Source organism: Sphaerodactylus townsendi, linkage group LG01 (assembly GCF_021028975.2).
Source record: "Sphaerodactylus townsendi isolate TG3544 linkage group LG01, MPM_Stown_v2.3, whole genome shotgun sequence".
Classification (NCBI taxonomy): domain Eukaryota; kingdom Metazoa; phylum Chordata; class Lepidosauria; order Squamata; family Sphaerodactylidae; genus Sphaerodactylus; species Sphaerodactylus townsendi.
In genome coordinates, this window is record NC_059425.1 from 182,904,714 (window position 1) to 182,930,147 (window position 25,434).

The 25,434-nt window shown below is 44.2% G+C and overlaps 1 protein-coding gene and 1 long non-coding RNA gene across 2 annotated transcripts in view; both read left to right on the top strand.

Moving 5' to 3' along the window:
- The window catches only part of MACROD2 (mono-ADP ribosylhydrolase 2), a 1,251,138-nt gene that overhangs the window by 14,898 nt on the left and 1,210,806 nt on the right, over positions 1-25,434 (top strand). The window contains exon 3 of the mRNA XM_048506382.1: positions 8,263-8,370. Coding sequence (XP_048362339.1) covers positions 8,263-8,370 — 108 coding nt within the window. The remainder of the gene's footprint in view (positions 1-8,262; positions 8,371-25,434) is intronic.
- Positions 12,246-15,403, top strand: LOC125435202. The gene is made up of 2 exons (XR_007244869.1): positions 12,246-13,627; positions 13,677-15,403. It is a non-coding gene; the product is annotated as an uncharacterized LOC125435202 (long non-coding RNA).

Here is a 25,434-nt window from a genome sequence, read left to right on the forward strand (position 1 = left end):
CGCACACGCGGTTTGTTCTTGATTTAATATATGTGGTTGTCACGGTTTCCGCCTTTTTTTCGCACACACTTGAGCCATAATGTGCCTTGACCCCTAATCTGTCGCTCATTCCAGCCTTTGTCTCACATTTTTCCTGTCGCTCGATGAATGTTCAACTTTCTTGGATAAAACGGATTCCCCCCACAATCTGGTGCCTAGGTGCAAAACGCAACTCGAACAAGCGATTGCGAGGGATCACACCCACTGTGTGATGCGATTTCCTCCAAACAATCAGGATGCGGTAGAGCTTGCCAGTTGTGCACGCACATTTCACTGTTTTGTTTCCGTCTCACTCGCCTCCTGCCCCTCCTCGCGGACGCTCATGCAGTGCATTGATTCCAACGCCGCCCTGATATCTTGAGATAGCGAGATCTCAATGCAGTGGTACGCTGAGATAGTGAAATCACGCTGACTCGTTAGCTCGTTAGCCGCGTTACCACGGGAGCTCGGTGGGGGCCAAGCGTCACACGGAACACGCCTTTGGACGGCACAACAGCCAATCAGAACTCTCATTTGTACTGCATTCTGGGGCAATGCAAAACCACAGGGTTTCTGAAGCAACAAGAACATCCATAACAACCTCGAGCGACGAAACAGCAACAAAAAGCTCAGGATATCGATGTGGATTGCATTAATTCAAGAACAAACCGTGTGTGCGAAAAAGCGCCATATAAGGGTAACAACAACCATAAGCTTCCAAAGCAAGTCACTATGCTTTGAGTCTCTATGAGTTTAAATGAGCTACCGTCCACCTCATAAATTCTTCTAATGCACTTCTCTGGCATCAAAAGAACTAAGTGGACTTGACAGAATCCAAGACTCCATCTACAGATTGATATACCCTTTTCCACTGAAATATTTAAGCAAAATTGTAAACTCATCCTCCACTTCTTCTTGGACCTTATTTGTGGCGGAATGCTCCGTGAGGGTCCTACTGCCTGCCTTATTCTGTAGGCAGGGAAAGAGCAAAGAGTGAGCAGGGAGAATCTGTGGAAGAGGCAAACCGGTTCGCGGGGAGGCTCTTTTTGCAGTATTTAGTCCGGTGAAGGGGAAAGTTTTCTGCGGAGGGAAAAAACAGGCAGACAGACCTGCCTAAGCTCTGCCTGCGTTTTCTCCTACAGATTTTTCCTTCCTGAAGTGAGTAGTTGAGGTGGAGGGATGACTGGCCACACATGGGGAGGTGAACCAGGTGCACACATGAATGGGCAGACCCTCAAAAGGAAAGCCCCCCCCCCCCCCGGCAAGATGTGGGATGGCGGCTTCACTGTGATGAGCCTGAAACTTCAGTGTGTATGTGCAAAGTCTTTCCAAACAAAACAATAGGAGATCCTATAGCTTTTAGCTTAATGCAGCTGAGGGGAGAGGGGGTTGGAGGTAGCATGCTGACAGAGCAGAGATTCTTTCCCTCCAACCTGTTTCCCCAACCACCGATCTGCTATTTATCACTCATTCAGATTCCACAGTAGCTCTCAACTACCTTCGATTATTTCTCAGATCAACCTGCTGTTCAAGGGTGCTACGAAAGTAAGTGCATTTTACATATTTATCTCGCTTCAATCTATTTATCTGGGCTTGTATGCTAAAAAATAGATACCCCTCTGAGCTGTTTGGAGGGGCACCAAGATAAAAACATTATGAATAGGATTGCTATTTTTTCCTGTTCCTTTCACTAGTTCTGCCCCTGTACCTTTGAACAACAGCTGCAAGAGTGAGCACGGTTCGCCACCACCAACACCCCATGACCAAGCAGCCTGCCATTCCTTTCTCCCTCTCCTCCCGCCTTGTGGCAGCCAAGAAGGGCAATGGAGACTTCCAGCAACTACCTCTTCCTGTTCTGCAGGCTTCCATAACAGGATACTCTTTTGAGCAGGGTAGGAATGAAGCATGACAAGGACAGCCCCCGCACTGCCACACCAGGCTTCCTGGCACCCTGTCCCCACTCCCAGCTACTGTGGGTGCCATCTTAGTTCAGCACCTTCACTTCCTTGGGCACAGACATTCAGGACTATTTTCACCTGCGGAATGTTTTCGCTTTGGCCGAACCATCACTGACCGCACTTAAATCTTTCAGTGGAAAAGGGTATAGTTGTAGCCCTAATACAAGGTGACAGAATCCGCTAGTCTCCATTCGCTGACTTGTTTCCTATTGGGCTGAATCAGTTCGTTCTTGCGGATTGCATACGCGCAAATTACGTAATGCTGTGTATAACTCTGACTTGTGTGTGAATAGTTTTCCAAAACAGTGCTGAACTGGAAAACTTTCCGATGCTCCAGTTCTTATTCTGGAAGCATATTTGAATTGTTTTCCACATTAAAAAAACAACAACACTGAAGCATGACATGTTGATATTATGTGGTGTATAACTCTCAAGGTGAACTGAAATACTTGATTGGAAAAATCAAAGCAAGCTTCCTGGCTTTAAATATTTACAGCTTTACTTGGGAGTTTAAATATTTTAAGATTATAACTCAGTTTGGGTATTTTCTATATGTTGTATAAGAAGGCATTGGGAACAGTTAATAAGCACGCATGCACATGGCACTTCATTGGTCTTCTTGTACCTGGTTTCACTGAAAACACCATCTGTTTTACTAATGGCAGTTGGCTAAATGGTTCCAGCTTAAATGGTGTCAAATCTGATTCAGACTTGAGTGAATCCGATTCTTTCCTGAAAAGTAAAATCAAAGTTCAGGTTTAAAGTCTTTCGGTCCTTACAAGACACAGCTATTGATTGAAAGCTCAGGATCTTTTCTATGATCCTGGGCAGCTTTTGGGTGCTACAATGTTCCTTTCACCATTGTAGATTGCTGATGATTAAAAAGAACCTTGGCTCAAAAGTTTCTTCTTCATACAGTATAACATCCCTTCAGTCAACAGGGGGTGTTCTCACCATATTGCACAATAGTACTGACAGTAGTACTTGTCCTCTGTGTCAAAGATCCTGGAGGTTTGCTGTCAAATGTTAGTATCTGTTTTATGACTTAACTGAGGAGAAGATGGAAAAGATCTTTTGGAAAACTTGAAAATATTGGTACATTTTAGAGTTTCTTGATAACTAATGAAACTGGTAATGCAAGTAGAACACTCCTTGAAATCAAACACAAAATGCATAGTTGTCAAATCTACTTGCGAGCCATTCGAAAAGTGCATTCAAGCTCAACGGAGTTGGGGACACCTGTAATATGTTCTAATTTGTTAACCAGAGTGGGCTGATTGATTTGAATGCACAAGGGCTAAGAGGCAATCATGTAACTTATTCAATGTGTTCGGGGGGGGGGTTATCCCCTAACTTGTTGCCTTCCAAATTATATATCCATATTTCAAAGGAATATGTAGATATTGAATATGAGTAGATATTGGCATGGAATATATATACCAAAGGAATATGAGTAGATATTGGTATGAAGGAGAGCTTCTATTGTTATTAAAATAAACAGGAGACCTGTGACAACTTTAAAAGATTAACAAAATTTTGTGTCTGTGTGTTTTGCTGCAAAGTCAGAGCTGACTTATGGTGGCCCTGTGGGGTTTTCAAGGTAAGAGACGTTCAGAGGTGGTTTGCCACTGCCTCCCTTCGTACCCCGCTGCTGGTATTCCTTAGAGGTCTCCCATCCAAATACTTGCCAGGGTTGAGGCTGACAATCTGAGACTGGCTCAGAGTCACCCGGCAGGTTTCTGTGGCAGAGCAGGGATTTGAACCTGCGTTTCCCAGATCCTAGACTGACACCTTAACCACTATACCAGTGATGGCGAACCTTTTTGAGACCGAGTGCCCAAATTGCAACCCAAAACCCACTTATTTATCGCAAAGTTCCAACGTGGCAATTTAACCTGAATAACCCCCTCAAGCAGGGGCCAGCCTGCTGTAGCCTCCTGCGAGTCCCACATGCGCCATTCTGCTCCTCTCTAGCATCTCTGCCGCCTCTGCCCGCCCCCCCGCCCCCAGGCAGCAGCCACCTGGAGCACAGGCACCAGGCCTGCCAGCTGAGTCCTCCCTTCTAGCTGAGGTGCACGCAGATCAAGTCCAGTGGCCCAAGCCAGCCTAGACGTGGGGGGAGGCAACGATGAACTCTGTGCACGCATGCCCACAGAAAGGGCTCTGAGTGCCACCTCTGGCACCCGTGCCATAGGTTCACCACCACTGCACTATACCATGCTGACTCTCATAAACTCTTGTAGATGCTTGCGGGTTAGCCTTTACTGGTAGTTCTTTTATGTAAAAGGATGAGATTGAATTTTTTTTCTACAGAATAGAGGGTGCCACGAACTGCAAGAAGCCCAGGTTGAAATATAACGGGCATGAAATGACTGCTCCACTTTATTTAAACAGGGGTCCCCATCTTTTTTGAGCCAGCAGGCACCTTTGCACTTCTGACACAGTGTGATGGGTGCAGCTTCAAAATGGCTGTGTAGGAGGTACAGCCCGTGGCAAAATGGCTGCCCCAACTCCCCTTCAGTCACGCAGTGAAGATCTGTGCACTGTGGTGGCAGCTGCTGTCAAGGTAACATGTTTAAAAATCTGCAAAGCCCATCAAATCTCCAGTAACCACCCAAATTGGGCAAAAGCCCCATCTGACCCTGTACACTTTCTAAAAATAATTGGCAGACACCAGGAAACGAGTCAGTGGGTGCTACATTAGGGACCCCAGTTCAAAACATTTATTAGCTGTCTTTCACCCTGATGGAGGTCAAGGTGGCTTATAATCTAAAACAGAGTAAATAAAACATGTAAAATTAGCATTTAAAATCACTTTAAATGGTGAGTGAAGGGCAACATTTTTCAGAGTCCTTGTATGCTCATTGTTCCTTGTGAATAGAAAGCTGCTGCAAATAAAATGCCAGACTAGAACCTTTAGTTCTGATCTGATCGTTTGCAGCGTTACTATGTGTGGGAGTATTAAAAATATGACTCTCCTCACTTCTCTGAATGGCAGCAACCTATTCTACAACAACAGAATCCTACCACTTAATGCTGCTTTGCCTGAAACAGTCCACACAGTCTCAGATGGTATGGCTGGTGTTACTATTGCTTGAGTGTGTGCGGGAATACAGCTGGCATCTTGGGTTTTTGTAGCAGCTTATGCTTTGGTTAGCATCTTTGTTAGATGGCCTGTTGTTGCTGGTTAAAAGCCGTACCACAGCCTTGAGGCAGAGAAGGATCACTACACAAGAGGGGTCGCGCTGTATTGGACGGGAACTTTCTGCTTCCAAGTTCTGGGTTTGAGGGGTTACAGCAGTTGAGATTTCAGTAGTCAAGGTAACAGGTGATCTCTGCACAATGTTGTGTGTGTTTTTATTGGGAGGACACTGTTTTTACGTTCTGTGGAAGGAGAAGATACAAGGTGATGACAGATTAAGTACGGGGAGAAAAGATGAGTAAATGCAAAGTAATACTTTAAGGGCCTAGCCACACGAGGGGTGGTGTGAGCCAGGTCATGGCTCTCTCAGCCTGACTGGTAGTCACATGTATCATCAGGAAATTCAACTTAGAAAGTGCTGTATTGGTGGGTGGATTTCAGAAATGCTAGGGAGGGGGGACTCTTAGCTTTCCTCCAGTGCCATTTTCCCTAGCAGTAACAGCCACGGTAGGGGAGGGGAGGCATTTGTCCTGCACTTGGGCACCATGTATCCACATGGAATCTGACAGCAGAGCAAATATGGTCCCTTGTGGCTATTCCCACTTGTGCTTCTGAGCTGTGTTGGCCAACAGAAGACTTTCTGAAACAAGTTCCCTGACTGTAAGTCAGGTAAAGAGCCCCTCCCTCCAATTTTTCCTCAGAAAAGGAAGTTGTTGTTGATTCCTTAAGTGTGTCAACTGAGTTCTTCATGTCATCAAGTAGCTGCTGATGAAAATGACATGTAAAGATACTGCATAGTTGTCTATGGGAAGTTTCTTCTCCCTTTCTCTTCTTTCTTCTGTCATCTATCATCTGCCTTTCTCACTTGAGTTCAAGGTGGATCGTACAGAGCAAAACAAAGCAGTAAGCAATGCAGTAGGATTAAGGTTGTAGAACTGATCAGAAATGTAAAACCAGAACTGAAGCAAAGCGTAAGTCTTAACATGACCTGTTAAATGATGCAAACATTACATGGTAGGATAGAATCAGAGTTGGAAGGGGCCATACAGTGTTCCTAGACCAATCCCCTGCTCAGTGCAGATCAACCTTTAAGCCAGGGGTCTGCAACCTGCGGCTCTCCAGATGTTCATGGACTACAATTGTTCATGGACTACAATTGGCCATGCTGGCAGGGGCTGATGGGATTTGTAGTCCATGAACATCTGGAGAGCCGCAGGTTGCAGACCCCTGCTTTAAGCATTCATTCAACCACTGCTCAAAGACTGCCAGTGAGGGGCAGCTCCGTAAACTAATGACAGTAGTGTAGGCCACAGTCCCTAATAATTTATCTAAGTAACTTGGTGAATCATTTAGTACAGTGCAAGTGTATGGCCTGTGTAGAAAAACGATGTTGAATGATTCAGTTTTGCATCGTTTGTGGAAAGCCATGGGAGTGGGAGCCTTTCTGATGTCCTCAGGTAGGCTGTTCCGCAAGGTGGAGACCATATGAGAGAAGGCACGTGTATGGGCAGCTGTTGATTCCCCCCATTTGCTGAAGACTTTGCTCAGATGACATTTCTCTGTGGCTCAGTTGGGTACTGAGAACTCGCTTTGAATTGCTTGACTTACAGAATTGGGGATCCTTGTTGATTTATGTAGTATTTTCCGTCTGTGCTCGTGAGATTGACTTGTCCAACATTTCTTCAAAGTACTAACTTGCACTCTAAGTTTTTATTCCACTTCCGCTGACTCATTTTTCATTGGCGGGCAGTGCTTTACTGGGGAGTTAATTGTTTTGTGGTTAAGCACTTCTGCTCACACAAGAACAGTCTTTCAATTAGCTGGAAAGTACCTAGTTCTACAGAAATTTCCTGTGCAGTGGAGGGCCCTGTCCGCAGCATACAAAGACAATATAATTTGATTATATTTGTATATTTAATGTGTGCAACAATATTCAGATCTCAGGGAAAAAGTTAATGAAACCCATGAGCCTGGTGGCCATCAGCCAACTCCCTAATATTTCCTGCATGCCAGGTCTTTTAAGGGCCTGGGGGAAGTGGGGTGGGGGAATCTGGGCATGTATCCTCAAGCCGTGGTAAGTGAAGGGGAGGAGCTAACATCTCATTCCTTCCCCTCCCCACCTCTTGAGAGAACCACACTGCCACCATTAAGAATTGGCGCGCTAGCCACACTAAAGGAAATAAAGTAGGAAGTGAGCTTGAACATACATTGATGATGTGATCAACATTCTTTGTATTTAGTATCGAAAAGGTGGGGTCTGTGAAAGAACATATTTGTGTGTAAAAAGATTTAGATGGAAACCTTGCAGTCACCACTGGAAAAAAAAATTAGTAGCGTGCTGGGAAAGTCCTCTGCCTGAGATTCCATAGAGCTGTGTACAGTGACATGAAGCTAGATAGGACCAGCAGTCTGGAAAAGACAACTTGGTAGTGGCAGCAGTGGCATAGTAGTTAAGAGCATGTCCATTCTAATCTGGAGAAACCGGGTTTGATTCCCTGCTCTGCTGCCTGAGCTGTGGAGGCTTATCTGGGGAATTCAGATTAGCCTGTGCACTCCCACACACGGCAGCTGGGTGACCTTGGGCTAGTCACAGCTCTATGGAGCTCTCTCAGCCCCACTTATCTCACAGGGTGTTTGTTATGAGTGGGGAAGGGCAAGGAGATTGTAAGCCCCTTTGAGTCTCCTACAGGAGAGAAAGGGGGGATATAAATTCAAACTCCTCCTCCTCCTCCTCCTCCTCCTCCTCCTCCTCCTCCTCCTCTTCTTCTTCTTCTTCTTCTTCATATGTATTAAAATGCATAACAGTATAGAGCTAGGTCAGGGTTAGGGAACCTGCGGCTCTCCAGATGTTCAGGAACTACAATCCCCATCAGCCCCTACCAGCCCCTACCAATTGGCCATGCTGACAGAGGCTGATGGGAATTGTAGTTCCTGAACATCTGGAGAGCCGCAGGTTCCCTAACCCTGAGCTAGGTTTATGGTTCCAACATCTGCATTATAGTGAGAATTATATTTGTCTGTTTCAAGTTTACACATAATTACTGTATTAAATTTACTTTGGAATCTTATGCCAACAGTGAATTTCCCATGTGGCTTTTCATTATATCGAATGTTGCAGCTCTGAATATTTCCATTTTCTTACAGAGGAGAACACTAAAGAAACTTTGCCAGTGAAGAGAAGCCTCAGTGAGAAAGTCTCCCTTTACAGAGGTGATATTACATTGCTTGAGATTGATGCCATAGTTAATGCAGGTAAGTTTAAAATTACTTCATGTGACACTAAACTTCTAAACCATTCAGTTTCCAACAAAACATTGATACTGTTCCCGGCTCCAGGAAGGCAAACGAAGCTAGTGGAATGTGTTTTGCACTAATATGGTAAAGTTGTTCCAAGAAAACTGAACCGTATCAGTACGCATTGCTTGACAAGCAAATGTACATATTTTTCTTTATTACGTATATAAATCCCATCGAATTTTCCACTGTTTCAGATTTTACCCGCTAATGACAGATTTACATTTTGGGCAGCAGATCAAAAATATTTCATTGTAAGTTGACTTCACGGAGAGGGTGTGTTTTTTCTTAATTCAGTAAGTCCATGTCAGTTAAGGAGGTAGGATTTTTCTATGTACTATTAGTGTGTTTCTTCAAAAGTGTGTGGTTAGTCTCCAGTGGTTTTGATGACGCTTTCCACACGCTCTTTTTCAAGATAGCCAAGAGTGACTGTGTATCTCACTTCGGGATCTGGAATGTTCTTATGATTCAGAGCATCTTCAATTACTTTTTATACTTCCCAATGATCTGTGATACAGTTCTAATTGCATGTGGTCTACATTATGGAGAAGAAGGGGAATGTTGGTCCATCTATGAACGGCACACCTGGAATAAGCCACACAGATAAAACAGCAAGCCGTGGTTTGCTGCTGTATCAATAAGCTTGTGACATCCTCTGACTCACTCCTTTGCATGTAGTTGGCTAACAGATATTTCTGCTTTCAGTTATATCCTAACTGCCAAATATGGTTTCTACTCTTTCGTTCAAATCAGGATTCTAAAACACGATTGAGCCGTGCCATAGGGTCTATTTTTGTTATCAGAAGGGCCAAAGCTGAGATTCTCAGGACGCTTATGTTCGGTGGTCAGTATGAGCTCTTTGGTCTTTCTGCCTTTGTGTGCAGTTACAGAACAGTCACGGTCTGCAAAATATATCAAGCAAATTATGTGAAGTTCTGTAGTTGCTTGAAAAACCATCTTTGTATTTCAGGCCCAGTTGGGTAATGAAGGCCAGACTGCAGAGTGGTCGCTCATTCCGTTTTCCAGTGGCATTTCCCTTCCCTTTCTCTCTGGGTGCCAGGACTGGCCAATGTGTTATTACACTGGCCACATTGGCAAGAGCATTTTCAATAATCATGGTTAGTGTAAGTCTTATTCAAAACATGGTCTTGCATGATTGTTAGCAGAAGTGGCTGCTGCTAATACAGTGCTATCAAGAATTAATTTGGAAACAGTAAGAGATGGAAGAAGGCCTTGCTTATAGTAAATTAAATATCTCTGCCAAAGCTTTAAAAAGGCTGACCTTTTCTTTTGGCAAAAGTCTGCTTTAGGTTTTTTTAAACTGCTAGTTTGTGTATTATGAAAATCACGTTTTCTCTTTGGCACGCTATGCTTTAATAAGTTGCTTCGTTCCTTGTCTTTCAACCCGCAAGAGGCTTTGCTTCTAGGGCGTCTAGTTGACACTAATGTCTGGGAAGTGAGAAAACTGAGAATGGGAGAGGATACTACAAAAAAACCGAAGAAAAAGTCTTCTTACATGAGCTTGGAGTCTGAGGGCCAAATTATATGCAAAACACTTTCGGAGTCCACCCTGGCTCTGCCAAACCAGGTATGCAGTGGGAGCTGTGTCAAAATTTAATCCCCCAAAATATAGGGGTCCAGTTCAGATCAGGACTGTGGGGAGAAGGTACTGAAGCCTTTCAGTTTGCCAACCTGAAATCGCTTTGGGGGGTTGCTACATGTCGGGGAGTTACATTTCAGCACGGAAATACCAGCACACATTTGGTTTGACAGGACCTGCAAAGAGCGTGGTGGGTAGTTGGACCCTGAGGGCCACTTCAGACAGTATGAGGAAGTGATGCAAGTAACTCAGCCACCAACTTCTCATTCCTGAGGTTATGCTTGATGTGGCAAGTTATGCCACTCTGAGGGATGATGTGCAAGAGATGTCAATTATGCTAGAAGCGAAATAAGAGTATTTGTAAGTAATTTCGGTAGTTCTATCCTGCTATTCCCAGGGCCACCCTAAATCTTGTACTGTTTACTGTGTCCCCTGGGATACTGGGTTTTGTGGGCTGTTCTCCCTAAGATGGGCATGAATAGAATGAAGAAACCAGTCTTGTTGAGAGAGTGTCATTAAAGTGGCACTTACAGACAGTTGTATTTAGATGGACAATTGCTCTGTCCTCGAGGTTTGTGTTGGGTGCAATGGGGAGTGCATTAGCACATGACCATGTTGTAAGTTTGGGACTGAGCAGGATTATTGTGGTGAAGAACAAACCCTGTTTGAGGTGAAGAACCAGGTGCTGAACTGGATGAACTGGATCCCCCATTCTTCAGTGCCCAGGGAACATGACTCACTTCTCAGAAAGTGATCCTGAGAAAGTCACAATTTAGGTTCCCCTTTCACTACTTCTTACTTCCCATTCCTTGCATCTATAAGAGCGCAGAGCAGCTTTTTCAACACTTAATAACCCTTGAAAGGATTAAGTGAATTTGTGCAGACACAAATGAAAATATTTAAATATGCACAAGAACTGAACCCGTGGCACAGAGTGGTAAGCTACAGTACTGCAGTCAAAAGCTCTGATAGCCTGAGTTTGATCCCGACAGAAGTCGGTTTCAGGCAGACAGCTGAAGGTTGACTCAGCCTTCCATCCTTCCGAGGTCGGTAAAGTAAAGCTTGCTGGGGGTAAAGTATAGATGATTGGGAAGGTAATGGCAAACTACCCTGTAAATTTACACATAGTGTGGCAGCACCCAATGGGTCAGTAAAGACCCAGTGCTTGTATAGGGGACTACCTTTACCTTTATATGTACAGGAGCTGGCATGGTGTACTGGTTAAGAGCATCCAACTCTGATCTGACAAACCCGGTTCAGTTTCCTTCTTCTCCACATGAAACCTGCTGGTTGACGTTTGTCCAGTCACAGTTCTCTCAGAACTTCCTCAGCCCATGCAGAGGCAGCCAATGGCAAACCACCTCTCAACGCCTCTTACATTGAAAGCCTTACAGGGTCGCCATAAGTCGGCTGTGACATGATGGCACTTTTCACCACCACTGCTGTATATACAAACATTTTTGTGAAAAATTGTATTGAGAGGTCCATCCCAACATCTGAGGTACCTGAGGTCTGTGACCTCAGACAGGAAAGGGAGAAGTTCTTCTTCAGAAGTTGGCTTCTGACAACTGAATATTCCTCAGACCACTTTTCTTTAACAAATGGTCATGCTTAGAAACAGGGGGATATTTTTTTTCTGCTTTATATTCCTGTACAAACTTTTCTTACCTTTAAATCTTTGGGGTGGAGTCCAGTTAACTTCAGTCCTGCATTAATGTCAACACACTGAGGCAATAAAGATAAATCACGGTTGGCTGGGCAGTAGCGTTTGTGAAAATTGAGACTTTGTGGCTTGTAAATTCTGCGAAAGATGTAATATATTTAATTTATTTTCCATTCTTGTGTCAAGAAAAATAGTTTGCTCGTAGAGAAATGGTTTCTGAAACATCTACACGTAGTGTATGTAGTGTATGTCTGTAGCCAAGTATTGTTTTTCCAATAATCGAGAGTTTTATAAGAACATTAATTGTAGTACTGCTGCATAAAATTCCCTGGTATGAAAGGAGAGGATTGGGGTGATGCGTTTTATATGCAGAGGGACAAGTATACTCCTCTTGGGGTGCTGTTTGGTTTCCCGGCTGTATGGCCGTGTTCTAGCAGCATTCTTTCCTGATGTTTCGCCTGCATCTGTGGCTGGCATCTTCAGAGATGGCTCTGAAGATGCCAGCCACAGATGCAGGCAAAACGTCAGGAGAGAATGCTGCTAGAACATGGCCATACAGCCCGGAATCCACACAGCACCCCAGTGACTCCGGCCGTGAAAGCTTCCACAATACATTATACTCCTCTTGTTGTGATATTCAGGTTCTGCTGTTTGACTTTTCTGCTCCTTCTGTTGACCTTCAGAGACTTTGTGGTTTGCTTCGCTGCAACTTTATTTTATGAAGCATCACATCCCTGTCAGACCCCAAATTAAACTTCAAGGTACAGGTAGTGTGTTTATATATTGGAATTGTGAACGGAATACATTACCCATGAATTATGTGTAAATGAATGTGTTACTGTAGTCTGCTGAGTAACTGAGGTACACCTCCCCACACGAACAGCTTGTTAATGCGCAATCAGTCACCAAAGTTGCCATGAATCTGGAGTTTAATGAACAGGTGAGGGGAGAGGAGGAATTTCAATCTGAAATTGATCTGACAGCCGATCGCTGATTGCTAATCCATTTCATTTGGCAACTTAATTTATCACCCAGCTAGAATGTTCTCCTTGTAGCTTTCTGGGAGGAAATTAACTCCGAAGCATGCCTGGCGATATTGGGTCGAGCCACCCAACTCAAATATTGCAGCAACACTGAAGGGTGAAATACTGTTTGTGGGGAAGAGGAATGGAGAGAGATGCTATGAGTAATTACCTTCAATTTTAAATGGCTAAACTTAAAATTGGCTATGTGTGGCTTTTATTATTACTTCTGTATTCAGTACGTTATTTCTCGTATGAATGGTACAGCTAACAGTCTTTGGCAAGAGGTGGAGATTTTACAGACCCTTCTAAAGAGGGGGATGTTGACATCTTGTGTGGGGACGGCTGGTGCCTTCAGAAACTGAGGCTTCAAAACATTCATCCATCCAACCCTGTGAGTGTTGATTGGTTTTGCTTCCGTTAACCCAGAGTTCCTGCCATCTGCATTCCTGTGCGTGCAATTCTGCCCTGCCTTTCTGTTGGCTAAATCAAATCTCCATTTTCAGATGCAGTATACTGAATATGAGAACTGAGAGACAAACAGAAAAATTACATGGGTTTTGTGTCTCGTTGGTTGAGGAGGCCTGGATTCAAATTCCCACTGTGTTACAAAGTTAACTGAGTGACCTTGAGCTAGTAATTGTTTCTCAGCCTAACCTCCCAAGCAAGGCTGGTACAATATTAAGATGGGAATGGGAACCATGTGTGTTGTCCTAATTCTTTTAGTGGAAATGGATATGAATGTAAGAAATTAAACACTTGGCACTTACGTTTCCCTTTTGCCTACAGGTAGCTGTACTAGAAGGCTCTTGATCTCTCATCCTAGCAAGATCCTCAGGTTGCTACATAAGTCACTCCCCTGTGCACAAAATGATTTCTCTTTTTACAGATTCGTTCCCACGGAAAACATTATCAAGTGCACAAGCCAAGGTCAGGTCAAGAGACATCAGGGAGAATCCATATCACAAGCCAAAGTCAGGTCAGGAGACAAGCAAGAAGGCATCGTAACAAACCGAGGTTGGGGCAAGAGACTCAGGGTTCAGCATAGCAAAGTCAGCAAAGTACAGGCATATAGAAGAGATGTTGCTACCGAAGGACAGCTCTTCCCTTGCCCTCTTTTAAGCCGGAGAGGCTGTGCACCTGGCTCATGAATCAGGTCTGCTCCTGCAAGCACTCCCCATCACAGCTGAGGCCTGACTGATGCTGAGCAGCCAAGCGAGCGTTGTGTCTCCTCTGATGTAAGTCACTGCGTGTCTTTCTTCAGTGCGGCTCACAGGGTTCAAGAGAAGTTGGGGGTGTTTATAATGGGAATGGAATATCTGGCAGAAAGGATTAATAATAATGGAAGGATAAAAGGTTATAAAGTGAATCAAGAAGAAATAAGATTAAACTTATTTGCAGATGATATCTTAGTAATAACGGTGAATTAAAAATTATCCTAGAACATTTTCAGAAATATTCTGGATTAAAAGTTAATATGGCCAATTGGAGGAATTAGATCAATTAGAACTATGGAAAAAAGATATATGGGTTAAGAAACAATTTCAAAGATCCAATATGAAGTCAATGAAACAACTTGCTAATTATTTAAAGAAAAAGAAAGAAAAACAAAGAGTGAAATCAATAGCAAATGAAAATAATGAAAAAATAACTGAAAATAGAAGAATTAGACAAAAGTTTGCAAAGTTTCACCAAGATTTATTTAGAAGAATAGACACAGAAATGATAGAAGAAATACACAATAAAGGTTTAACACAGGAGGAGAAGCAAAGTATTGAGGAAGATATAACACAAGAGGAAATAGGCTTAGTAATAAAAGAATTAAAGTATAATAAGTCTCCTGGTCCCGATGGATTTTCAGCGGAGTATTACAAGGAAATGGCAGAAATATTAATTCCTGAATTACACAGATTATATAATAATATATTAAAAGGACAGAAAATACTGGAAACATGGAGAGAAACAGAAATAATAACCATTTTAAAACCAGGACGTAACCCTGAGCAAGTTGAATCATATAGACCTATAAGCTTATTAAACCAGGATTATAAAATATTTACTAAATACCCCCACTGGGGGTAGGGTGGTTTATCAAATTGAATAAATAAATAAATAAATACAAAAATACTGTCAAACAGAATAAAGAAGATATTGCCCAAGATAATTGGCCAAGATCAATACAGTTTTGTAAGGGATAGAGATATTAGTTACCCAATAAGGAATGTATTGAATGTGATGGAACATGGAAAAGATAAAAAAATATGCTATAATAAAGTTAGATGTTTATAAAGCCTTTGACACAGTTAGTCATAAATATCTATTCCAAATAATGGAACAGGTAGGATTTGGAAAGGGTTTAATAGGGGTACTAAAAGAACTATATAGCAAAGCGAAGATCAGGATAAATAACGGATGGTCAGAAGAAATTAATATAGAAAGAGGAGTGAAACAAGGATGCCCACTCTCTCCATCATTACTTGTAGTAGCCATGGAATACTTATTAGATAGAATTAGGAATAATGGCAGGATCAAAGGCTATAAAATCAATCAAGAAGAAATAAGGTTAAATTTATTTGCAGATGATTTATTAATAACAGTTAATCCTGTAGAAACTTTGAGAATTAAAAATAATATTAGATGATTTCCAAAAACATTCTGGTTTGGTGGTAAATATGGAGAAAACACAAATTTTGGGAATAAACATAGGCCCTTTCCCCATGGGCCAAAAATGACGGCCTGGGGGCGGTAAAAACGCCCCCCCAGGCCGCCATTCGCACAGGCGGCGCTGCTGCAACCTGACTGCGCTCCCCCTCCCCCAGGGTGGCGTCAGGCCGCCCTAAACAACAACCCTTTAAAGGGTTGTTGTTGGGGGAAAGGTTCTTCCCGGCGGCGCTGTGCGAACCCCTGGAGGTCGGAGGGCAGCGTGGGCAGGGCTTCGACGGCCAGCAGGCGACGACGGGGACAAGGTGAGTGGGACGGGGCAGGGGGAAGAGGTGGCTCCGTGCGGAGCCGCCTGCAGTTTGCCGGCCTCTGCTGAGGCCGCCCGCATGCGTGCCTGCGAACGGCCTTCGCCTCCACGCCGGCGGAATTCTTGCCGGCGTGGAGGCGACAGGGAGGCCGTGCGGAAACGGCCATAGAAAAGAAAACACTAGGGAAAGAAATGGTGAAGAAGAAGATCAAATATCTAGGCATAACATTAATAAATAAAAAGGAGAAGATGTTTAAATATAATTATGAAGTAATATGGAAAAAATAACAAAGCAACTAAAGGATTGGCAAGGGAAGAATTTATCTATTTCTAGGAGAATTGTGGCATTAAAAATGTGTATAATGCCAAAACTCTTCTATCTATTCCATACCTTACCATTAGAGATCAAAAAGAAGCAGTTTGAAGAATGGGATAAGAAAATTAAATTATGGGTTTTTAATCAAAAGAAACCAAGGGTGACAAATAGAATAGTCTATATGTCTAAAAATCTAATGGGTTGGGGAATCCCAAAATTACAGGAATATTATGAGGCTTTTCAAATAAAAAGTTTGATGGGAATTCAAATAGATAAAAAAGATTGATGGATTAAATTTGAAAATGAGATAAATCTGAATATTGGTAACTTTGGAATATATTCGAGTTGTTCAAAAACAGAAAGACAAAAATTAATAGGCCCCCGAAAAGTGATATGGGAGATTTGGGAAAAGTGGAAAGGGAAATGGATGCCAGGGATTCTAGACACATCACCATTAGGAAGCATGGTCGGTAAGGAGGGAGGCCAAGCAATAAGATCTCTACAAAGACAAGGACTACAAAAAGTAGCACATTTGTATAATGGAAGAGGGGATTTGATAACTTTTCCACATTTTATGAAAAAAGGAGACACTGAGAACTGGTTGGTATTGAGAGGCATTTGGGAAAAGATAAGAGTTTCCAGAATAAAAGGCAATTGTATAATGAAAAATTGTATAAAAATACATGATGAAAGGAAAGGAAAAATGCTAGGGGTTCTATATAAATATATGATAGAAGATCAAGAGTTTATGGTAAGAGCTGTAATGGAAAAATGGCAACAAGATGGAGTAAAAGACATGAACTTTATGAAACAAATAATAGAAAATATAAATAAGATAAAATTAGAGAAATATGCAGAACCGGAGAAGAAACTAATGTTAAAATGATACAGAACACCAAAACAATTGGCATATATGATAAGTGGATTCAGCCCAAAATGTTGGCATTGTGGGGATAAAAATGCAATTTATACACATATGTGGTTAGAATGTCCAGAGGTAAAACATTTGTGGGAAAATGTTATAATGTATATGGAAAAATATGTGAAAGTAAAATTAAAGATAAATATAGAACAAAGAAAGAGAATGTTATTTAAAGTTATGATCAGAGCGGCCCATGCAGTAATAGCATTAGGGTGGAAAGACAAAAGAATTTGGACAATACAGAAATGGGTGGAATATATATGGGAACAAATACAATTAGAAATTTTTGACATAATGTCAAGTAACCAAATATGGCAAGAAAAACAAAAGGATATGATATGGATCTGGACTGAATTTAAAGACTGGTTAAATGAAATTGGAATTATGGAAGAAAACTGGAAAAGAAGACTAGAAAGAATGGACCTGCTGCTGCACATTTAAAGAAAAGAAAAAGGGGGAGGAGGGTAGGGGGCGAAAGGGGGTAAAAGGATATGGAGGATGAAACATAAAGATGTATAGCATAAATCTGTAAAAATCCAAAATATCAATAATTTTTTTAAAAAGTTAATATGGAAAAAACAGAAATAAGGGGGTTAATGTGGAAAAAAGACAATTAGAAAGAAGATTAGTAAAAAGAAGATTAAATATCTAGGTATTATAATAACACATAGAAAGGAGAAGATGTTTAAATATAATTATGATGTAAGAAGGAAAAATATTAAAACAATTAAAAGAATGGGATAAGAAGACCTTATCGATTATAGGAAAAATCAAAACATTAAAAATGTGTATAATGCCGAAAATATTTTATCTATTTTGAACTCTTCCTTTAGAAATTAAGAAGAAGCAATTTGAGGAATGGGCTAGAAAGCTGAAAGCTTGGGTGTTCAATAAAAAAATCCAAGAATTATGAATAAGATAATATGTATGACGAAAAATTATTTAGGCTGGGGGATATCTAAAATGCAAGAGTACTATGAAGCATTCCAGATTAAAAGTCTGATGAATATAAATGAGGAAAATGTCGAAGGATGGGTTAAGTTTGAAAATGAAATAAATGAAGGGATTGGTGTTTATGGAATATTTAATAATGAGTTGAAGAGAGGGAACCAAACTGCAATAGGGCCAAGAAAGGTGTTACTAGATATATGGGAAAAATGGAGAGGCAAATGGATGCCTGGCACTCTGGACGTGGCACCTTTGGCAAGTGTGGCTGGAAAAGATGAAAAAAAGTGATAAAAATATTGAAAAGACAAGGAATTCAAACTGTTGCAAATCTGATAAGAGAAGGAGGAGAAATTATGACATTACAAAATTTTATAGAGTTAGGAGGTAATGAGAACTGGTTGGTCTTGAGGGGCATTTGGGAAAGGATAAAGGTTTCACAAATAAGAGGAGAATGTATAATGGCTAAAAGTTTTGAACTATATGAAAAATGTAAAGGGAAATTTTTGGGACATATATATATATACATATACATATATGGTTGATGACAAAGACTTTATGATAAGAACATTGAATCAAAAATGGGAGAAGGAAGGTTTTCTAGATACTGGGAAAACTGAAAATTTAATAGACAGTTGGAAAAATGTAAAGATTGAGAAATATATGGAGTTGGAAAGAAAAGTGATATTGAAATGATATAGAACACCAAAACAAATAGCTTTTATGATTAAAGGACTTAGTCCTAAATGCTGCCACTGCGGAGACCAGGAGGCATATTCTACTGGATGTTGGGAGACCGTCTTGCTTGGGTTTTCATCACCTTCTCTCAAGGAGGCAGGAACAATTTCCGTTGGCCACGCCCACTAGCCTTGCTGACGTCGTCAAGCCCCAGTATCTTCCTGCCTTGAACAGGGAGTGCAGGCTTTTTTGTAGGCTCTTCAAAAAAAAAAAAAGAGAAAGAAAGACAGAGGATTTGTGTGTGTTTGTGCTTTACCTTTCCTCGTGTTGCCAAATTTACCTCACATCCTCCTCCCCCGTTCCCTCTGTGGTCTGTGAGGAGAGTTGAGGAGAAGAGAAAGAGCGGGAGTTCTTCCCGCCAACGGATTGCCATGGCGTCGGCGCCATTTTCCCCGCCGCGAGAGCACTTCGTGCGCTCGATTGCGGAGAGCACCAGGGCGGCAGCAAGAACGGGCGGACCCTCCTCGCACAGCCGGAGGGCTGGGAGAGAGGTAGAGGCTATGGGGGCCCAGCGCAACCAGTGGCTTGGCCAGTGGTCCCCCTCCAGAGACGACGCCCGCACCCGCGGCATTCCGAGGCGCTCCTCCTCGGCCGGGCCGTTGAGTCGACGCCGCAGCCGTTCGGAGGGCCTCCGGCAGCGGCCCTCAGCTTGACGGAGCGCTAGCAGCATCGGCGCTGGCGCGCAGGCAAGACCCCAGAGGGGAGGTGACTGTGGGCCCTGTTGTTAACCGGCCGGGAGCCGAATGGGCCAACTTCACTCCAGATCGTTTACTTTCCCCTTAATGAGAGTGTCGCATCAGGGGAGGAGGTGGGGGCATTATTGCAGCCCTTCCCACTTCCAGAAGCCCATCATCCAGGCACAGGGGCAGATCTAGGTCCCCTAGGAGTGGGCTACCAGAGACAGGCTGTGGCGGGAATCTTCCTTCTTTCAGCTCTGACTGGAAGGCGAAGTGTTCTGAGGTGGAGTGTAGACCTGGACCTCTGATCACTTTTCAGAACCAGAATCACCCCAGACAGAGGCTTCTGAGCAGTCCACATAGAGCTATTTAAGTCCGAGGATGTTTCCTTTCTATTATCCAAGACAATTTCTGCCACTTGAATTGCATGATGAGGCAGATGCAGAGGACCCCAATGAGTGCTAGTAAGGCAAAGCCCATCAAGGGCTGTCCCAAGGGGTTGGCTGGCTCTTCATGCGCAAGGATGAGGAATCCCAGAAATATTTCCCACTCCCAGAGCTCTTTGAACGGAAGTTCAGGAAGGAGCGGGTGGGTCTCGACAAAAAACAAGGGTTTCCCCCCTGTTTTCCAAGAAGCTCTATCTTACACCAGACCACCTCACGTCACTCACTAGGGACCCCCATTGGTGGATGGGCCCATCCTGCAGCCCTGCATTCAGGGGGGGCTTAGTATATATAGAGAGATGAGGTGAGGGTTCAATTAGGACCCCTTAGAGAAAAAGGCAGACCACCTACTCACAAGAGAGTCCATGAGGGCGACGAGCTATGTCGCTGCCAAGATTTTGGCCCCCGCGTCGACGATAGCCATTACAGCCATAGTCTGGCTTCAGCGTTTGCTGGCACGCATTCCCCTGAAGATCAGAAGGGTCTCAGGGAGTGGGGCTGAGCGAGTGTTAATGGTCAGCTTCCTTCTGCTAGCTTCATCTAACGCTGGACGCCTTCCTTAATTCGTCACGCACTATGGCTACTGCTTCGGTGAAAGTGCGCCCGTCTTATTTAGTATTTAAACCGTGGCAGGCTGGATGTTTTGTCAAGTCAGTGGTTTTCTAGCTTCGGACTTTCAGGCTGGCATACTTTTTGGCACACAGAATTAGACTGTATTTTTAGTAGAGACAAAAGATCACAAAAAAAAGTCAATGCCACGCTTCGATGCGTGCAGATAAGCTCCAGATTCACGCCAAGACAGCCCCTTCGATCCTATCGTCCTCCCCCCCGTTTCCAGTAGGGAGGGAGAAGGCAACCTTGGCAAAAGTCAGTCATCATTCCGCAAGAGACAGGACTTCAGGGTCCCAGGGTAAACTCCAACAAGGGTTTCCATCCCGTAAGTCGGCGGTAACAAGGCCTGACTACCAAAGACATCCCCATAGGGGTGTCTTTTGGCCTTCGGTAGCCATACAGGTGGCTAGGAGATCACCTGGACGCTTCTGGAGTCAGGAGAGGTCAGTCTCGGTAGGGTACTTTCGTTAGAATTGCCAAGCTTTGGCCAAGGAGCCGCTTCATTCCCTCCCCATCAGCTCCAACCCTATCCAAGGCTTCCCGGTTGAGATTAGCAGTCCAGCACCTTTTGGTCATCCATGCCATTCAGCCGGTCCCAGAACACCAGCGGTTCAGAGGGACTTCATTCCTCCATTTTTTCACGGTACCCAAGAAGAGCAGCGGGGATACCAGGGCCAATCTTGAATTTGAAAAGGGTCAACAGACACCTCAGGACGGTTCAAATTTCGAATTGAAAACGCCTCCGCTCCACAGTGGAAGCAATCCAACGGAGGAGATTTCTTAACCTCCTTGGAAAACTTGTCCCAGGCGTACTTACATGTGCCAATCCACCCAGTCCACCAGCAACAGTACCTCAGGTTTGCCATAGGCCACGACCATTTTCAAGTCGCGTTGCCCTCCCCTCTTACCTGGGTTAGCTACAGCCCTCGGGTGTTCCACAAATAGGTTTTAGGTGGCCCCCACCCAGCCCTTCTCAGGAGTCAGGGCATTCACTTACACTTGCACTCTGGACGACATCTTGATTCGATCAAGGTCGGGAAGCTTCGCTGCGAGACGAGATGTCCTCCAGGTACAACAAACTCTTTTCTCCGATCGCGGGTTACGTGATCAATCAGGAAAAGAGCTCCACGCATCCCATCCTGATCAATGGAGCACCCTAGGTGCGTGGATAAAGCACCTCCACCTGCACGCTACTCGTGTGCCAGAGGACAAAAGCTTCGGAAGATTCGTCTAGGCAGTTCTGGCAGACCTTGGAGATGCAACAGCAGCAATCTTCTCCAGCTGGCGCAGTCTACTGGGCCTCCTACTTTCCACGATGAGACATGATACCAGTGGGGCAGGGCCCATGCCAGGCCCTTACAGGGTCTGCTCCGTCCTTTCGCCACCCAGATAATCCTCCCAGGTTGGACAGGCAGATCCGGCCTTCCTCTCGGCAGTCAGGATCAGTTTGAAGTGGTGGTTGCTCCCTCGGCAGCTAACGTCCGGGGAAAGGTGTTCTCCATTCTGGAGCTGTGTCACATCTTCACAGATGCCAGTCTCCTAGGTTGAGGAGCCACCCTGGGGCCCCTCTTGGCGCAGAGGGGTCTGGCCACAACACCGTCTTTCAGACGCCAATCAACATCTTAGAAGTCAGGAAGCTTGTCATCTTCTTAGCCTTGAAACGCTTTTCGCCAGGAGATTCTTCGACTGACATGTCATCATCCATCTTATTGAGGACAACATCTCCCGCATGAGGTGTTATATCAACCATCAGGGAGGCTCCAGATCGTCCGGACCTTCACAGAGAGGCATTCAAGATTCTTATTTGGGCGGAGGCAAATCTGGCCTCACTTCGGGCGGAGTGATATTCGAGGTGTGTGTTGAATGTCGAAGCGAGACTGGCTCAGCAGATCCAAGATCAGGGAGACGGAGTGGAGTCTGGCAACCGATCGGTGTTTCTTTTCTCGATCACCAAGAAATTCCAGAAATGCCGACTGACATGACACTTTTGGTATGCGTCTCAGGGACAATGCACAGGTTCCATCATCTCCTGTCCAGATTTTTCCATCCTCAGGCACTGGACCACCAAGGCGCTGTCAGCCCGTTGGCCGAAGCGGTCTTCTGGTAATGCCTCTTCCTCCTCCATTCCCCACTAATACTGTCCAGACTGCTGCACCGAGTTCAGAGGGAACGAAGGTCATTGATTCTGGTGGCACCCAATTGGCCTCAAATTAAGCCCTTTGGCGTACTCAGTGATCCAGGGAGCTGGCTATCGGCTCCTCCCCTGGTACTTCCTGTAATGACAGATCTCCTAATGCAGGGGCCCCATAGTACACCCCAGACTCCAGGTCGACATTCAATCTTGACCGCGTGGCATATTGAGGGGAGCAGGCTAACAAGCAAAGGGTTACTCCAGGGAGGTAGTGGACACCACATGTTGGCGGCTAGAAGAGGGTCCACGATTAGGGTTTATAACTTTCATCCTGGAAGCTGCCTTCGGGCTTGCTGGTGTGCACGCTAAGAAGCTGGACCCGGATGGCACCTCTATTGGCTGACATTTTTTTACACTTCCTCCAGGGGACGGATTTCCCAGGAGTGGACTCAGATGCCACCCTTAGGAGGCAGTTAGCATAAGCATTGGCTAGCTGGTTATCCACTAAAGTAACAGGGTAGCTCCCCTCACTAGAACCATCCTGATGTGGGTCAGTTTCCCTGAAGGGGGTTGTTGTCCCAGCCCCTCCGCCAGTAGTCCATAGGGTTCCCAACTCTGGGAGATTACACTCGGTATTGACGCTCATCACTAGATCTCTCCCTTCGAACCCGCCCAGTCCATCCACCTTAGGATGGCTAAGAATGAAACTTCTCTTCTTAGCGAAAGCGGCGTGATAACTTCGGCCAGACAGGGTTTCGGAGATCAGGGCACTTTCTGTCAACAACCTCAATTTTGTCAATTTTTTCCAGAAAAAAGTGGTCCTTAAACTGGATCCGTCATTCTTCCTCGCCAAAGGTAGATTCCGAAGATTCCACCTTAGACAGGAGGTGGTGCTCCACGAACTTTTGCCCTGATCCAGGTCCCCAGGGAACTTTGCTGCTGGCACCACTTAACGAGAGATGTTCGCCGTTCCCTTAAAGCTTTCCTTCATTCGTCGTCCGAACCATTCAGGAAATCGAGGAATGGAAGTTCGTTTATTAATGTGGCTCCCCCCCCCCAGATTAAGGGAAGTTATGTCCACGGGCGGCCTATAAGTTCTAACATCAAAACTTGTATCATAGAAGCCCATAAGGCCTAGCTTTCACCTTCCGTTCCGGGAGCCATTACCGCCATTCCAACCAGAAGCGCTGCGGCTAATGCACGCCTTGGTGAAGCATGTACCCATTGAGGAAGATTTGGCCGAGCTGCCACTTGGGCTGTCTCCTTCCTCTTTTGTCCGTCATCTATCGCCTATCCTCCATTGAGTGCAGTCCAGGGCGCCTCTCGGTGAGACGTATTCTGGAGTACATTGTGAAGGGGATTAATTGGGCCCACCCTATATTTGGGGAATTACTGCTCGAAGTCTTCCAAGCAAAGACGGTTCTCCCAACATCCAGTAGAACGACCCATTGGTTACCTTCACGTGGAAGGGGTCTTCTGCTGGATGATGGGAAACTTTACGTCTTGACTCCACCCTGGTTTGGGTCTCCCCGTCAATGTGCTCCTTGGCAGTTCTTGTTCTTGTTCTTGTTCTTAGTTATACTTCGTTACCTTGAGCCTACTTTTTTGATCTTATAGTTAGTTGGCCACTGGGTGAGTTGGATGTCAGTGTCCCAGGTTGGGCCTTGTTGGTATGTTTGTGTCGTTTGTACTATTGTTTGTGCAAGTCCTTCTGCAGCAGTCAGATACTGGGGCTTGACGACGTCAGCAAGGCTAGTGGGCGTGGCCAACGGAAATTGTTCCTGCCTCCTTGAGAGAAGGTGATGAAAACCCAAGCAAGACGGTCTCCCATCATCCAGCAGAAGACCCCTTCACGTAAGTAACCAATGGGTCGTTCTAGTCATATGGACGGAATACATAGAAGTGAAATTTTTTTGGAAAACCGTAATGTTATATATTGAGAAACTGGTGAAGATTAATATTGGGATAAATAATGATTTAATGTTCATGGGTGTAATGGAGGATAGAAGGGTGGATAAAAATATAGCTATATGTATAAAATAATGATCAAAGCATCACATGCAACAATAGCTTTTAGGCTGGAAAGAAAAGAAAAAATGGACAATCCAGAAATGGTTGGAAAATATCTGGGAACAAGTGACACCGGACATTTTCGATATAATAACAAAAAATAAACTGTGGCAAGATAAACGGAGTGAAATTTTGAAGATATGGTCAATATATGCGGACTGGATGAAAGAAGCTGGAGTCAATGAGGAGATATGGGAGAAGAGATTACAAAGAATGAACTTACTGCTGTTTGTTTGATAAAATTATAAAGAAAATACAAGGGGGAGGGGAAAAAGGGGAAAATGTATTGTTTGAAAACGAATGAAGAATATTAATATAAAATGGAATATTCAAATGATACAATAACAATTTTTTTTAAAGGGAGAGGTTGGGGGGGCATGCCAGTACCAGGTCGCTTGCATCTGGTCTGGTGCTGGGACAATCATTTGGTGGCTCGTTCTGCCTCCTGCAGCAGCCATTTTGCTGATGCGTCCACCACACCATGTCAGAATTCCCAGTGTGCCCACTGGCTGCAGGACCACTACTGTACAGTACTGTAGTTAGTTAGGGAAGTTCTTTCTGTGACTCTGTTGCTGGAGGGTCTTTCACAAGGCCTCCCTACCTTCTTTGGAATAGTGTTGCTGTAAGAGAAGCTGCCACTCATCTTGTAACCATTGGTGATTTCTGCAATGGGAAAGTTCTCCTCTGGAGTTTTCTATCTTGCACCTTTTCAGGACACAGGTTATGGCTTCAGCCACTGAGGCTCAATCCTATCCTTTTTCCTGGGATGCAGGCAGGAAGAGCACCCCGGCTCCCAGCAGGTGGTTTGAACTTGCGATTAAGAATTTGCTGGGAGGCCAGTGTAGCTGGTCCAGCTTGATATGAAATGGTGGGGGTAGGTGTTCACTATTTCCAGAAATAAACTGAATAACATTA